The sequence below is a fragment of the Arachis ipaensis genome, chromosome B4 (assembly GCF_059453495.1).
Source record: "Arachis ipaensis isolate K30076 ecotype BB chromosome B4, ASM5945349v1, whole genome shotgun sequence".
Taxonomy (NCBI): domain Eukaryota; kingdom Viridiplantae; phylum Streptophyta; class Magnoliopsida; order Fabales; family Fabaceae; genus Arachis; species Arachis ipaensis.
Window position 1 is genome coordinate 4,317,120 of NC_142439.1, and position 17,975 is coordinate 4,335,094.

Below are 17,975 nucleotides of genomic sequence, written 5' to 3' on the forward strand. Positions count from 1 at the left end.
TTTAGTCATTTTTTATAATAGGGTTATTGTAGTTATTTTTTATAAAAAAGAATATTAATTAAGATTGGTTTAAGGTTTGGTTTACCAATTTTTTGGCTAAATCAATTTGTCTTATCTAATTTTAATAAAAATAACATATTTTAATCGATTATATGTATTAAATTTTAATTAATAAAAAGCATTTTAAAAAAAAAACGTTTTTAATATCTTTATCTGAATAACTCCCATCAATAATCCGATTACTCGTTCAACACTAATCCGAATCGATTATATTAGTTTTGGATCCGATAGGTAATCAAATACGATCGAGTTAGATATGATCAAATTCAACTTTAATTGATTCGGGTATTAATTTTGAGATTACAGAATCTAAATCAATCCGATTATCCGATTAATTTAATATAATTAAAAAAATAAATGAAATCAAATAATGTGATTTAATGGATTCTGTATGTTAAGAATAGATGACAAAGGGGTGTGTCCTTTTCATGCCTTTTTTTGTTTTGTTTTGTTTTGGGAAAGATACCATGGCTTGTAATATGTATATTATTGTGTGGACTGTGGAGTTAATTAATTATAGCCAACTTGCTTCATGAAATTGATTCCTCTCCCTCACCTTTAATTTTTTGGGATGAGGGTTGAGTTGTCTTGCATGAACCATTCAAAGTCACATTTAAAAACATATATTTTTCACTTTTTATAATATCACTCCAAAAAATATAATATTTTTAAGGATTAAGTAATTTTTTCGTTTCTAATATTGTGGGTCAAAATTAAAATCGTCTCCAACATTTTCTTTATTAATATCATCATCAATGTTATAAAATCATTTTTTTTCTAATTTTTTGACCAAAATACCCTTCATCATCATTTCTTCCCCACTATCTCCACCACATCTACTGCCGGCGAGAAGAAGAGGAAGAAGAAGGCTTCGCCGGCGAGAAAGGGCGCAACAGCAGCAGTGGCGACCTAGCAATAACAACCCCTCCCTCCTTCACATCGCCTCTCTCCCTTCTCTAATGAACTAGCGGCCACAACGACGACCCTGCAACAGGAACCCGTCTCTCTCTCTATTCACATCGCTTCTCTCTCTATTCTCCGATGAACCAGCAGCAGTAGTGGCGACCCAACAGCGGCAGCGACGACCCTGCAGTGGCAATGTCGACCCAGCAATAACAATCCCTCCCTCCTTCGTATCGCTTCTCTCTCTCTCTCTCTCTCTTCTCCGATGAACCAGCAGTGGTAGCAATTACTCTGCAGCAGCAACCCATCCCTCCCTCTGTTCGCATCGCTTCTCTCTCTTCTCTGATGAACTAGCGACGGTGACCCAGCGATAGCAACGACGACCCTGTAACAATAATGGTGACCCAATGGCAGCGGCAACCCCTCCTTTTGTTCGCATCGCTTCTCTCTCTCTATCCGATGAACCAGCGACAGTAGTGGATGGAGTTGTGGTAATGTAGATGGTAGTGAATATGGTAGAGGTGGTGGGGTGAGGAAGATGAGGAAGAAAATGATAATGACAATGAAAGGTATTTTAGTCCAAAAATTAAAGAAATGATAATTTTATAACATTTTATAAAGTTAAAAATGATATTAATTAAAAAAAAAGTTAGACACAATTTAATTTTAACCAAAAATATTAGAAATAAAAAAAGTACTTAACCCTATTTTTAAAATAGGAACAATAATACCCCTTTTTTATAGTGTATGCTTCAACTTTTTTTATACATTTATTTAATTTTCATCATAAACTTTATCATCAAATTTAGTGATGGAATCAAGTCTGTATGTTTAAGTTCTCGATTAAAATTATCATTTATTTTTTTTATAAAAATATTACTTGTATATAAAAAATAAATTATCAAATCAACATAAATTATATATTTATGTATTATTTTATACGTTATTTTAATATATAATTTATATTTTATATAAATAACTAATTTAATAATTAAATATTTTTATACACGTAACATAATTATTTATTTATATATAGTTTATTCTCTTATGGAGAATTTAGTGTAAAACTTTTTACATTCCCAAAAACTATATAAAAAATGATAATTGTGTTAAATTTTCAACAACTAATATAAAAGTTTATCTAAGTTGTAACGATATATCAATCTATCTGCAAAGACCTTCAAATATATATTTTTTTTCCTTCTTTTAAATTTATCGGTGCAATCATAGACACTATTTATGTTAGATGCAGAGTTATTAATAGTAATGATTACGATATTTAAGCAAAGATTGACCTGAGTTGAGTTGCAGGGAGAAAAGTATGATTAAGGAAGTGATCCCCGAACAATAGTTTATAATTTACCTTTTAAGGCTGATCGAGCTTGATCGATCAATTAAACTTGCGCAAACTATTTTTTTTTTTTTGTCTACGAAATTTTTTAGTCAAACAAATCAAAAACTAATCCTAGATTTTATTTAAGAATCTGCTCTCAGTCAATAAATAAATAATTTTGCTACGTTATTAACAGTATTTTTATCAACTTCTGCCAATTTTAATTTATAACAGTATTTAATGAAAATGTTTTTGTGGATATGTTTAATAAAAATATTTTTATTATGGCTGTGTTTAATAGAAGTGTTTTTATAGATGTATTTTTTGGATATGTCTCTTTATACATGTGTTTAAAATATAATAATTAATTATTGTTGGTAATAAGTTGGCAGATAATATATTGGTACTCTATATTTTTCCATAAATTAGGTAGTATTTGGTAGAGAGACAGATATTGAAATATTGATACGGAGAGACGGAGACTTAGAGACATAGACTAAAATAAATTTCAATATTCTGTTTCGTACAAAGTGGGAGACAGAAATTAAAACAAGAATGAAGCTCTAATTTAATTTGTACAAAGGGTAAAATTAGAATTAATTAATTGAAAATGAGGGTATTTTAGGTATAAAATGTTATTAAAATTTTAGTACCTGTCTCTAAAAATTCCAGTCCCCTGTGTCCCTACTTTTTGGAGATACTGAAATACTAAAATTTTGGAGACAGAGACAAAAATTTTAGTATCAGTCTCTGACCCAACAAACATAATACTGAGTCTCAATCTCTCAGTCTCTATCCTAGTACCTCAAAACAAACGCTACCTTAATGTACAAGACAGAATTTAATTTTCGATACTTCTTTAAATAGACTAGTAAGTTGACCACTAGACCAACTCAAATTAGTTACACAAACTAATAATTAACAACCACTAGTTCATTCTTTTTGTTCTTTGTCCTTGGAATGCTATAGTAGTGGTGGTCCAGCACCAGCTAAGAAATTATCTATTTTGAGTTTGAACGCGCAAGTACAAAACACTTCCAACCAGCTAACATAACCAAAAATAATATATAAAAAAATCTTTTATTAAATAAGTTATTATATATGCATATATATTTATAATTAACCACTAAATAATATATTTCAGAATAATCAAATGTATAATAAATGAACTTATTTATAATAATTTTATAAATACAAAATATATATTTAAATAGCTAAAGTTAAACATATACATAATATGATTGTAACATAACAAAAGAACCATTTCCATAGAAAACACATCAAATGTGCATGATCCTTATTCTATACAACACCACCTATTATTCAATGCCCTTTTATCCTTTTCCAATAAATAAATAAATAAATGGTCCCTCCCCCTCTTTTTTTAGTTTTTTCATTATTGAAACTCCAATGAGAATACTTCAATCTGCAGTACACACCCACTTATGCTTATGCTGTTATATATATCTCCCTTTTTATGATTTAAAAAAAAAAACAATCTGCTGCATTAATTGCTAGTGGATCTTACAAGTTGATGAAATAAATGGATCAAACTTTTCCAAAACGAAATAGTTGATAAAATAATAAAATAAAAAATTAATGACGTTTAAATTAAAATAATAAAATTTATGTATAATAAAAATTTTAAAATTAATAATGATTAATTCTTTAATTTATTAATTTTTTTATTTTTTTATTTTAGAAGATTTAAATTCGAAATAAATAATATCTAAAAAAAAGAGAAGAATGATTTAAAACTAAGTCAATTTCAAATAGACCAAGATCCCATGTAATAAATTTTTTTATAGATGTTTATGTTTGTGTTTAATCAATAAAAAATATTACGGGCTTGTGTCTAATTTTATGAAAAAATAGTAATATTTTTGAATATATTTATAAAATAGTTTTTTAATTAAAAAGTCTATTATAATCTTATGTAATAATGAATATTTACATTTCATTCTTAATTTTGATTAACCTAAATTTTAGTATGTATTTTTTAAAATTAAAATGTCTAATATAACTTTATATTAATAAATATCTATATTAATTATTAGTCGTTAGTATATTCATGTCTATTAATATTATTTTAAATAGAGTAAAGTATCGTTTTTGTCCCCAACGTTTAGGATAAGTCCCAAAGTTATCTCTAACGTTTCAATCGTCCTATTTAAGTCCCTAACGTTTTAAAATTGACTCAATGTTGTCCTGCCGTTAGGGATCCGTTAATAAAATTGACGGCAGGACAAAATTGAGAAGATTTTGAAACGTTAGGGACTTAAATAGGACGAAAACGTTAGGGACAAAAACGATACATAGAAATAAATTTTAATTTTATTCTTTAATAATATCAATTTTTTACTGTACATAGTATTCAATTATTTTTAATCACATTTACACTTAATCACATTATTTTCATTCTAAATAAATTTATTTTTTTTAATTTTAATCTTAAAGTAATGTAATTTTTTTTTATAAATAAGTAAATTTTACACTTTCATTCTAAATAAATAATTTAATGTGATTAGAATGAAAGTGTAAAATTATAAAAAAATATAAGTAATGTGATTAATTAATGAAAGTAAAATTACATTATTTATTTAGAATGAAAGTTTAAAAATTATTTATTTATAAAAAAATTATATTACTTTAAGTGTAAAATTATAAAAAAATTATTTATTTATAATGAAAGTGTAAAATTATAAAGAAATATAAATAATGTGATTAAGTAATGAAAGTAAAATTACATTATTTAGAATGAAAGTGTAAAAGTATAAAAAAATTAATTTATTTTAAATGAAAGTGTAAAATTATAAAAAAAAATTATAAGTAATGTGATTAAGTAATGAAAGTAAAATTACATTATTTAGAATGAAAGTATAAAATTTATTTATTTATAAAAAAATTACATTACTTAAGCATTAAATTATAAAAAAATTAATTTATTTAGAATGAAAGTGTAAAATTATAAAAAAAATATAAGTAATGTGATTAAGTAATGAAAGTAAAATTACATTATTTAGAATGAAAGTGTAAAAGTTATTTATTTATAAAAAAAATTACATTACTTTAAATGTAAAATTATAAAAAAAATTAATTTATTTAGAATGAAAGTGTAAAATTTATTTATTTATAAAAAAGTTACATTACTTCAAGAATAAAATTATTAAAAAATTAATTTATTTAGAATGAAAGTAATGTGATTAACTATAATTTAAAAAATAATTGAATATTATGTACAGTAAAAATTAATATTATTGAAGGAGAAAATTAAAATTTATTTCTATGTATCGTTTTTGTCCTCAACGTTTTCGTTCTATTTAAGTCCCTAACGTTTCAAAATCGTCTCAATTTTGTCCCGCCGTCAATTCTATTAATGGATCCCTAACGGCAGAATAACATTGAGTCAATTTTGAAACGTTGGGGACTTAAATAGGACGATTGAAACGTTAGAGACAACTTTGAGACTTACCCAAACATTGGGGACAAAAACGATACTTTACTCTTTTAAATATTAAAAATAAATTTTATCAAATACAATATTTATAATTTATAATGATTAAAAGTAAATTTTGTTTTAATTTATCAAATATAGCCAAAATAATTTTTAAAAAATAAAAAATTTATCAAACCTACTCTAATATATTTGGTCATTAATTATTTCTTACCACATTATTAATAACAGTAAAATGTAAATTTAAACCCTATACAAGTTTAACATAATTTGAAGATGAAAACATGTAAAATTGATTCTTAAGTGGATTATATTTTTAAAGAAGAAAAATATTTCACAGAGTAGAAAGACTGAAAGAGTATAGTATTGTATATTAAATATCACATGGAGTTGCAAAACCTTTAACAACTACCATATGCAAAAAAGGGAAGAGCTTTCTATGTTAAGGACATCCTCTGAGCTTAGGTAAAGTATGGGGAGTAGTTGTCCTTTTGTGCCCTTTGTGTGTGGATTTAGTTGTCTGCTTCATGCTTACATAGTTGCATTCTCCTTTATTTATTGAGTTTTATTTGGATGCATTATCGGTCGTACAATTATATTCGTTTTTTTATAATTATTTGTGTGACTAATATAAAAAATAATTATTTTTATTGATGTAATATTATATAATTAAATATATATATATATAATTATTTTATATTAAAATTTATTAAAATTAAATTTTAATTTATTTTTTATTTTCTCTCTCTCTCAACTTAATTATTTATTTAATTTTTATGCTAATTATTGTCAACAACTCACTCCCATTCTGCAACTTTACGTGCATATATAAACATTTTCCCGGTTGCCAATATAAAAAGACCAACAGAATCAAATAGAAATGCTCACTCAAGATTTTCCTCTCCCATGGGATCTATATAATTATAAATTATAATCAATGGTAATAATACTTCATATTAATAATGGGAGCCACTTAGATAAAGATGTCAAAAATATTTTTTTTTAAAAGATATTTTTTAAAAATTAAAATTTAACACATATAATTAATTAAATTGTATTAAAATTAGACTGGACAAATCAATTTAACAAAAAAATTAATAAATTAAATTTTTAAACCAGTATAAATTAATATTTTTTATAAAAAATTACTACAATATCTCTATTATAAAACACAACTAAAATATCTCTATTTTATATATTTATTAATTTTAAAAATTTTAAATTCTAATTCTATAACGATAGAGAAGAAAAGAGTTAGAATTTAGAATTCTCAAAATTAATATATATAATAAGAATATTTTAGTCATTTTATATAATAGGGGTATTATAGTCATTTTTTATAAAAATAATATTAATTTAGACAGATTCAAAATTTGATTCATTATTTTTCGATCAAATCAATTTGTCTAACCTAATTTTAACAAAAATAACATAATTTAAGTGATTATATATGTTAAATTTTAATTATTAAAAAATATCTTTAAAAAATGACGTTTTCTGTGTCTTTATGAGAGCATCCCCATTAATAATAGTAGGATTATTGGGAGTTACTAAACTTTCACTTTGGTAGTGTTTGGTTGGTGTCCATGTCTCATTGAGACATGGACACGGTGACACACGTCTGCTGTTTGGTTTGGTGAGACACAGATTTTCGAAGGACACGGGAAGACACAGATGGACACGGAGACATTAAATTTGTGTACCTCCAATTTGGTGAGACACTGAGACACAATTTGTGAGACACTGATTTTTTACTCTTTTACCCTTATTGAATTTTTAAAATTTGTCATCTTATCTCTCCAAATTTTTTTTTCTCTTTCTCTTTTAGATTCTATAACCAAATTTATCCTTTTATTTTTTATAAGAAAAAAAAATTGTTCATTTAATTTTTTTATTTATTTAAATTTTGATTAATCTTTAATAGATTCTGAACTTTAGTTTTTTATTTTTTTAAAGAAAATTATATATTTAATATTTGAATGATAATTTAAAATAATATTAGAAAAAATAAAAAATATTAGAAAAAAAAAATTCAATGGTGATAATATGCAGTGTTTGGAATAATGGGTATACAATGATAGTGATAAAACTTATGGTTGAATGAAGGGTAATTCAGTCTTTTTTAAATATGTGTGTCTTGTTCCTTATTTTTACCAAACACAATACATAGACACAAATATTTTATGTCTATGTCTTCAGTGTCTATGTCTTTGTGTCTATGTCTCATCATATACATCAACCAAACGGAACCAAAGGTAGTTTTAAATTGAAGAATAGAGCACTCGCTATTTCTATGGCATAGAAACTTCTTCAGCTACTATAGTTTTTTCTTTTAGGAGTTTGAGCTATTCAAATAAAATTAAAATTTGTATAAAATAATTTTTTATTATCGTTTTAAAATGTTTGTATTATTAGAACTAATATTCATTATAATGATTATTTTTTATCAATTATATTAGATGCTTTAATATTTTTTTTTTACTTTTCAGATCTATTAAGTAATTTTATAACGTTATTTTTTATAATTTTAACTATACTATTTTAATTATTGTTAAAGTTTCATAACCATCGTAACTACTATACTATATATTTAATTATTCATATATAACTTCTTTTAATAATGACAATAATAAATATAATGTGTTAAATCAAAATCAAGTTGTAACAAAGTTTCACTATAAATTCAAGAAAGCGAATTCCTACGTGGATAAGTTAGCCTCTGTTAGTCATGTTTAGATTTTAGTTGTCATGCTTATTTTTTGTTATCATTCTGTTTTTTTTTTTTTTTGTTGACTCTCACAACCACTTTAAAACTGTCTTTTTTTTAATAATTAATTTTTTATTTGGGCATCATCCCTGTTGTTCAGAAAAAAAAAATTCAAGTTAACTCAGGGATTTGATCTGTCTTAAAAGGATGAAAAAGCTTTAAAATATAGAACATATAATCCTATAAATTAGTTATACGGTAAAATAAAAATTAATTAAGCTGATGGTGCGGTAATTAGATAAGTTGGGGACAAAAATCGATTTGGATTTGTCGTCATCTCATTCCTTTGTTTAAATAAGTGTCAGAGATTTAAATTTTCTTTTGTGCATACAGCAATTTATTGGTCAACAATAAATCTTTAAACAAAGTTCAGATTCGGATTGGTTTGTAATAGGGGTGTTCAAATTCAAACCGATCCAAATTAAACCGCTCATTCAATCCGATCCAAATCGAAAACCGATTAAAACCGCACTCATTTGGATTTAATTGGATTCTATTTTTTGCAAACCGCTGGATTGGATCGGATTTCGGATTTACTTTTCATAACCGATCCAATCCAATCCAAACCGCACAATGTGTTATAATATTATTATTTTATTATTATATTTACAATTATACTTATAACATGTTCAATTTGTTATACATTTTTCTAATATTCATGTATTATTATTACTTAATAAATATTTTATGTTCAAAATGTTATTTATTTATTTATTTATTTTAACTAACCTATAATTTTATTTCTATTGTTATGTTATCGTTAGCTTTTTAAGATATTGTTAACACTTGTTATATCATTATTGATTATTTAAAATTTGATGTTGAGACTCCTTATATGTATTTAATTTTTTTTAATTTAAAAAATTGCAAATCCAAACCGATCCAAACCGCTTGTAATCGGATCGGATTTTTAAAAAATTTTCATCCAATTCAAATCGCACCGCACATAAATTGAGTGTTCGGATCGGATGATTTTTTCTCTTAAAATCGAACCAAACCGAACTAAACTGTACCACGAACACCCCTAGTTCTTAATCTGTTGGACTAAAGGATATTGTCGGGAAAAAAAAGAAAAGTTGGGGATGAAAAAGTAAAGAAAGGGGGTTGTTGGGAATAGGTGAGAAAATTGGGGGTTAAATTGCAAAATAAGAAAAGATTGAGGGAACAGTATTACTTGCTGGTTTAGAATCAAAGGCCCTTGTTACCTTATTCAGCCTCAGCTTCAACGAGAAGAGAGAGAAAGTTAGAGAGAGAAAGTTAGAGAGAGAAAGAGGTGGTTGCCATATACAAAGGAGGAGAACCCTAGGAGAGAGAGAGAGAAACTTTGCTTCCATTTCAAGCCCTTTTCGCATTGCGTTTCGGGATCTCGAATCTTCAATCTACAAAGGTGATTTTTTTTTATTGGCGGCGTTTGGTTTTTGATTTTTATGGAACGAGATTGCGTTAAACATTTTCGCTTGCAACATTTTCGTGTTCAATTCGTTCAATCAGCTCAAAATTACTAGTCCATTGATTACCGAGCCTCGCACATTGCAGCATTTCGTTTCTTCTTTGAGCACTGTTTTCCTGTTTTGCAGGATCTTCTTCTTCTTCTTCCTTTTTTCATTCCTCTGATTGCATGTTGATGCTTGTTTTGCAAATTCATCTTTTAGGGGGTAGTTCTATGTGAAGGGAAGCAATATAAAGTTTCGATCTTCGTTTTTTTAATTTTTATCAAGTCATGGGAACCTGAGCAAATGAAACAGAAAACTTAAGCTGGTTGAGATAGAGCAGCGTTTTGTTTTTCAACTTCCGTTGCAATTATTTTTTTTTTCTTTCCCCGAAGCTGAACTCTTGATTGGAATATTCGTTTCAATCTGTGCCCTGTACCTTCCCAAGTGATTTTGGATGTTCTCTTGCCAGGAAGCCAATATTTTTCAGAAAAAAAAAAATATTTTTTTTTCTTTTAATCGTTTGATTCTATCCCTGAAGTGTCTATTTATTAAACTGGTATAGATTTTTGGTAAGAGTTTAAATGAGAAGTGAGAACATATAAGCACATAAGATTTCATTGTCTTGCCTTAATTTTCACTGAAGATCCTTCAATAAGTATTCCTGTGTTTTTTTTTTTTTTTTTTGTGTTTTCTTAATTTTCCTTTTTATCTTTACCCTCTAGTGTATTACCCTGGCAAATTCTTCAGTAATTTTGATTCATAACATGTTTCTCACAGGTGTTGGTTCTGTTTTTATGGCAAATTCAAAGGGCTCCTCGGGCATCAGAAATTTGATGTATTCTGGAAAGCATGCTCTGCTTCCTCCTAAAATCCCATTCCCTAGTGTTTCCCAAGCTTATGCTGATTATATGCCGAATCCTACCGTAGGTTCAAAGGTTGCGCAGAGACCAAGAGAGGGAAATGCTTTCCACCAACGGACATCATCTGAGAGCTTTATTATAGAGGAACAACCCTCATGGCTTGATGATCTCCTTAATGAGCCAGAGACACCTGTACGAAGGGGCAGTCATCGGCGTTCATCCAGTGATTCTTTTGCCTACCTGGAAAACACTAATGTTTCTAACATCGGTTATGCAGATAAGGATGAGTTTAAATTTAGGAATTTAGGACCTATTCCTTCTTGGTCACCTCAAGACTTAAATCACAGCAAAGATGTTCGTCATATGCCCATGTATGCAGAAATGAACTCAACTAAAATAAAAAATAGGGCATGGGACTCTTGTTTGAATCCTCCCACACATCCAGGTGGTGTTCCTGCTGTCAAAGAAAATGTTGCTTTTCAGAGTTCAGGACTGTCGTGCCCGCCACATGAAGCAGATGGGATTCCATCAACGGCCAATGAAAAGCATGATGTAGTAGAATCTGGTTCACAGGATGCAAAATTATCTTCAGAAAGAAAGGATGGTTCAAATGCAAAGTCATCTGCTACTGAAACAGATTCAAAACGTGCTAAACAGTATGTCGTTATTTTGTTGAATTTCCTCTGCTGCTTTTTTCTCTACATTTATTTTGTCAAAATTTGTCAAGACAGAATCCTTAGCAGGAAATTATATTTAAAGCATGGCTTTTTAGTGACAAGTCAAGTTTAGTCTGATCTATTTACAGTATACCTGCCTTATAATGAAACTTGGAGAGAATTTTATGCTCTCAATTGATTTATGTATATGAAAATTTGCATCGACTAAAAATTTGAATAAATTGTGTTGCAGGCAATTTGCTCAACGTTCACGAGTCCGTAAACTTCAATACATAGCTGAATTAGAAAGAAATGTACAAGGTTTACAGGTAGCTTTTAGCATTAGGCAATGATATGCATCATGTTTTCTATGCTGTTTTGGAAATTTTCTTATTCTGATTTATTATTTTTTTTGTTATTTACTCTTTTATGTATGTCAATTTATAGGCAGAAGGATCTGAAGTATCTGCCGAGCTTGAATTTCTTAACCAGCAGAATCTCATCCTGAGTATGGAGAACAAAGCTCTCAAGCAACGGTTAGAAAGTTTAGCACAAGAGCAGCTTATCAAATATTGTAAGTTTCTACCATTGAACATAAGCTAATAGGTCTTATTGTAAGTTGGAATTTGGAAGTCATTTGTTTATTGGTGTACCAATCTAAATACCTGCATTTTGAGGGGGTGCTTATATATTCACTCATATACAACTAGGGAAATTCTTGGGATGTTATGCTGCATTTTGATTATCTATTTTATTTTTTTATAATATCAGATATCTTAGTAGAAAAAAAATTACTTTTTGGTTATCGAAGTTTGATGTGTTTTTATGCAATCTGAAACTCAGTGGAGCAGGAAGTACTGGAAAGAGAGATCGGAAGATTACGTGCAATGTATCGGCAGCAACAGCAGCAGCCACAGCAACCCTCTGCCAGCCATCGGCGCACAAATAGCAGAGACCTTGAATCCCAGTTTGCTAACCTTTCTCTAAAACACAAGGATGCCGGTTCAGGGCGTGACCCTGTTACTGGCGCACTTCGAATTTAGATTTGCTGTAGCTGTAGCTGTGTCTTGCATCTTCATTCAACCGGTGTTGCATCGCCTGTCACCAAATTGCACCCTCTCCCTCTGCGGGATTGTGCAGAGATTTCCAGTGTATGCCCTTCTCTCTGCCCGCATTGCTTATTTTGGCTTCGGCATCAAGTCTTTGGCTTCTGTATGCTTTAATTAATATCAATTACCACGAATTCCCCCTCCCCCAACCAAAACAGAAACAGAAAGGAAAATCATTTGATGTGCACCTGGTGGTCAGCCGAAATCCTATTCTATTTTGGTCGGTTGATCGGCCGGAGGTGGTAACAGCTTCAATTCTCTCACTGTGTGTTTCCATTCATTTCTCATGTATTTGTAAGCCCCATGTCTTGTGAACTATCATTGTAGCTGAATTCAGCCTGCAGACAGCAAAATATCTTTAGAGCTATTCGAATGTGCATTATTTGTATGGATTATGTATGTTAAGCTAATGTTTGTTATATGATTCTAATGAAAATTCATGGTTTCTTCTAAGCACTATGTTTCATATTGAACTGGGCATGTATTTGTGATTTTATTTAAAATATATTTGTGTTCTGTAAGATTTGTTTATTTAATTGTTTATTCATACAAATTTCTCCTATGTGTTTTTTTATATTGGTCATATCCTATATGGTTCCTTATGAACGACTCCATACTGATTAGAATGCTAGCCATGTATTTAGGTTTGGTTCTGCTGTGCCAACATAATGGTTCATGGAATATAACGAATCTTAATTACGTGGATTACTCATTTACTCCCATACGCATGGAAGAAGGTGGATTACTCATTTACTCCCATACGCATGGAAGAAGAACAACAACAACAATAATAATAATAATAATTGGAGTGGGGCGATAATGAATACTGAACGCAAAAAAGGAATCAGACGTGACTAATTTCTTTCTTTTAATTTTTTTTTATTATTTATTTCTGCATTAAGCTTGGTATGCTGTAGATTAAAAAAATAAAACCGAATATTAAAAAGCAAAAGAAACGTTACTCAACCCAATCCAAGTTTAATTTTGATACACACAATATAAAATATTTTAGATAATTATTTTTGGTGGTGGATTTGAAAATGTGTTGTAAAACTGCAGCGTAACTCCTACAAAATAGAAGGTTCTTCCAAGACAAGTTTAGGACATCAATTTTAAACACACTAAAAATAAACTTTAACTTTATTTTTGATAGCATGAATTCTACTAAATTTAATGCTTTATTCAATATATATATACAATATTTCAACAATACTAGATGTACATCAAAATCACTTACCAAAATCATTCGTTACTCATTAGTATAAAATATATATTGAAATACAAAATATATACTAAAACTAATTATACTATATTAATTTTGGTGGTTGATTTTAACGTGTAAATAAAATTCTTGATAATCTTTCGGAATTTCACATACTTTTAAGCGAGTACACCAAAAAATAATGTATTTATCTTGTTCCTACACAACAATGGCTGCTGCTTTTTTTTCACATGTGGCGAAGTGATGAAATGTGAAATTGTACAAGAATGACTATTGGAATCATCTAGAAGAATATAATGTAGAGAAGAAAATAGAGGGCAGTAAGTAAGAAGGAGGAGAAAGTGAGAAGATGTGCATTGTTAGGGAGGCTTGGATAGTTATCAGGAGATGGCATGACACATTCCTCCCCATTGAATGAAACTTTTCTCGGAAATGTCCATCCTTCTCTGAATGTGAACTCCTCTGTGTCTTTGTGAAGCAACATCTCTGTTTGCACATTTCCATCCTTCCCTGACAGCAACATGTCATTGTAGTACTCCAGCCCCCAAAACATCCCTGTATCGTCTGTTAAATAGTTTAGTCAAACATGTCAAATCATTTAACAGTTTTCAACTGCAGAGTAACTTACTGATATTGCCGTAAATAGGGAGGGCCTTGTAGTTGAAGCTGAAAACTTGAGTCACACTTCGCAAGTTAGGGTGTAGCACAACGATGTTCCACTGTGAGTAGTTCTTGACCAAGTTGAGATTTGTGATGGTGATCTTTACGCGCCAATACTCTTTGTAACTCTGTTTGACGTGCCAGTGGATTCGAATTGGGCACATGTGACGCGAACACCTCACCACTTCCGATGACTCTTCTTGTGGCAGTTGCAACACCGATGATGAAGAACTGCAACATTTTCAATACAATCAGATAAACAAGAAAAAAAAAAGACAAATAGGTCCCTGACATTTTGCCCTTAGACATTTTTGTCTCTGACCATTGAAAAAAACTTTTAAGTCCCTGACCTTCACAAAACTTGGACGGATCAGTCCCTGACGAAGGCATTTGGATGGATCAGTCCCTGACGGAGGTATTTGGACGGAGGGACTGATCCGTCCAAGTTTTGTGAAGGTCAAGGACTTAAAAGTATTTTTCAATGGTAAGGGACAAAAATGTCCGCGGGACAAAAGATTAGGACCTATTTGTCCTTTTCTCGATAAACAATGCAATTAAAAGTAAAAGAAAGTGTGCTTGTATATATATATAGTTATATACTCGATACAATGTGCTCCTGGTAGGCCTTTGCAATTGCAGCTGCAAACGGGGCAGGGAACGATGGTGCTGTTATAGAATGCAGATAAGGAGACGCAGCATTTCGGTGCAGGCGATGCTCGATACTGCGAGTACATACACGTCACATTCCACGTGTCTGCAGAATTTTGTTTTACAGATATATTTTAATATGTATTTTATACGAGTGACTGATCTGGTCTGATAAGAGTCAGGTACCTAATACTTGTTGCCATCGGTGTCCATCGGCGGTGAACTTTGTAGGGGGGACCTGAAAGGGTGCACTGCAGGTGTAACCGGGGACGGCGAGGGTGAAATTCTCCGGCATGGTGAAAGAAGCGGTAGTTGCATCTAGAGATGGCTTGTTGTAGTTCATTTGGAAGGAGGCGGCGGACTTGGTGATGTCTTGAGTGAGGGAAGAGAGGAGACCACCCCGGCAGCAGTTGAAGAAGCGGTGGTTGTAAGGAGCGTTTGGGGGAAGATCAATGATGAGAGGATGCTTGAGGCAACAGTGTGGTTTGTCTTGGCCTTTGAACCTGGAGCAGTTACCTTGCTCCATTGCCTCTGCTCCCCACATCGCCCAAATCACCTCGTCTCCTTTCCATGCCCATCCCAATCTCCATCCCGGCGCCTCCACGTGCCGGAACAGTTGCAGATTGTATATTGACACCTTCACCTTAAACAATGCATTCAATTTAGATGAATAATCACTTGTTTTCACGTATAATTGATAAATAATAATTTAGTTAAACATGTCAAATTTTTTAATGATTTTTAATTATTAATTTATCTTCAATTTATCACAAAATTTTAATTTGATGATTAATTTTTAAAATAATCTTTGAATTCTTTCTGTATACATGTCATTCTAACAAGGAAATATTTAAATATAAAAATAAATTACTCCGTATAAAAATCATATGACTTTTTTTAAGTTAAGGAATGAAAAAGGAGTCACAAATTTAATTGAAAAACATGGTTATTTGATAGCTGAAACTTGAAACAATTTATGTTTTTTTAATAATAAATAATAAATAAGGAAGAGGAGGAAAATTGAAAGAGAAGGAAGAAGAAAGATTCCAACAATTTTATGCATTTTGGTGAGTTAATACTCAATTTAATTTTTAAATTTTGAAGTTGTATTAATTTTTAAGCTGATTTGTATGAACGATATATTGATTTGGTAGATTAATTTGAATTTTTCACTCACAAAATCTATTAGAGTTTTTGAAAGTTTGATTCTTGTTTTTAGAATTTCAAATTTTTTAAATTGAACTTATTATTATCATTTTCATAAGAACATTGAGAAGTCGAGCTTATAAGAAGTTTAATAGATCTAAATTATATGAAATTTAGATAAAAAATCTAAATCTTAGCAAGTTAACTACAAAATCAACATGCTATTCACGAAAATCAATTCAGAGCCAATACGAATTATTATTGTAAATTTTAGAGTACATGAATCAATTGTAACTTTACGAATGAATTTGTCTTAAGTACTAGAATGCCCTCGTTACTTTGAAGGAAACAAAAATCTACTTGGGTGACGTGGTGCAAAACCATTGGAAGCATATAAGGAAGACAGAAAATTAGGACGGTGACAACAGCAAAGTGAGAACTTGAACTCAGCAACACCCCAACATAACCCTAACAAACAAATACGGCGGCCCCCATTTTTTCTTTCTTTTCCTTAACAAATCCAAACTCCGCAGACATTCTCAAAACACGTTTTTTTTTTTTTCAAGATCAGATCACTCCCAGAAAAAATGAAATATGATCAATTTGATATAATTTTTTTTTTAAAATCGGATACAAAATCAGTAGGACCAGATTGTGTAGCACTGATTGTATCACTTTTATACCTTCCCACATGGTGATGGTGGCCCCGGAAAATAAAAGATTAAAATACTTAGTTATATAAATAAATATGTAATAGAATAAAGAATTGCTTACATCAACCGTAGCCCCATTATCACTTATGAAATCCCATGTGATGGTGATGTTGCCAGAAGGATCCAACGGGTCGTATCCATCTGCATTTTCAGAATAAAGGTAATAAAAAATTAACACAAGAAAGAAGAAGAAGAAAAGGGTTTTGGCTGCTTCTTATACAAAAGGGTATATGCAAATTACGTGGAACAATTGGGAGAAAAGGTCCTTACAAGAGAGGGAGAAGGAGATGAATATAGTGATGAAGAATATTATCAAAGCCAAAATGTTGGCCATTGATCTTTGATCGATGACGGTATATATTATTTTTGATCCTCCTGAACCCAAATAAAAATAAAATAAAAGGATGTTACAAATTGATTCATTTTGATTTTTCACAATCAAATTAGAATATTAAGAGAAGAAAGAAATTAAGGCTGCATTTAATGCGAAAATACAGGATGCATAGGATATGTGTCTCTGACTCATCGTGTCATAACATTCTTAAGTTTAGCCTTCAAATTCCATACGTTCTCCTTCGGATTTCGGTAACTGAACATTGTATGTATATTTTTTCATTCTATATTTTTCATTTGTGATCCTTCCTTTTCTTTCTATTCATCAAAATGTTTATTATAGACCGACAAAAACTATGCTAAAAGATACTGGGGGAAGTAATAAGTTACATGTTACTAATAATATGTTACTATGTACTAAAATTATGAGTTTGCAATTTACTAATACACAATTATGCAAAGAAGCGAAGACATAGTGGAATGGTTGGAGAGACGACCAAAGACATTGAAGCATCTAACATTTGCGTACGGATTTGTTGTTTACTTTCGGGGCATATTTTGCATGATACATGAATTCCAAAATAATTTATATTATATATGATGAAGAACATTTATTAAAAAATAATCATTGGTCCTTTCGTTGGGCTGTTTACTTATCAGATTGAGCTAGTGAATTGG

At 29.9% G+C, this 17,975-nt stretch overlaps 2 protein-coding genes across 2 annotated transcripts; one reads left to right on the forward strand and one right to left on the reverse strand.

Annotated features, from left to right (window-relative positions):
* Positions 1–9,692: 9,692 nt before the first annotated feature.
* LOC107638485 (Basic-leucine zipper (bZIP) transcription factor family protein) lies at positions 9,693–13,028 on the forward strand. The gene is made up of 5 exons (XM_088485768.1): positions 9,693–9,904; positions 10,728–11,466; positions 11,720–11,795; positions 11,914–12,040; positions 12,310–13,028. Exons 2-5 carry the CDS (start codon positions 10,745–10,747, stop codon positions 12,507–12,509), a joined length of 1,125 nt encoding a protein of 374 aa, XP_088341894.1. The 5' UTR covers positions 9,693–9,904; positions 10,728–10,744; the 3' UTR covers positions 12,510–13,028.
* A 936-nt stretch (positions 13,029–13,964) lies between these two features.
* On the reverse strand, positions 13,965–17,372 carry LOC107635859 (COBRA-like protein 6). Its single transcript, XM_021120494.2, has 6 exons — positions 17,235–17,372; positions 17,026–17,105; positions 15,292–15,748; positions 15,058–15,211; positions 14,426–14,688; positions 13,965–14,361 (listed from the first exon to the last, which is right to left on the reverse strand). The coding sequence occupies exons 1-6, from the start codon at positions 17,296–17,298 to the stop codon at positions 14,081–14,083; spliced, it is 1,299 nt and encodes a 432-aa protein (XP_020976153.1). The 5' UTR covers positions 17,299–17,372; the 3' UTR covers positions 13,965–14,080.
* Between the last annotated feature and the right edge of the window lie 603 nt (positions 17,373–17,975).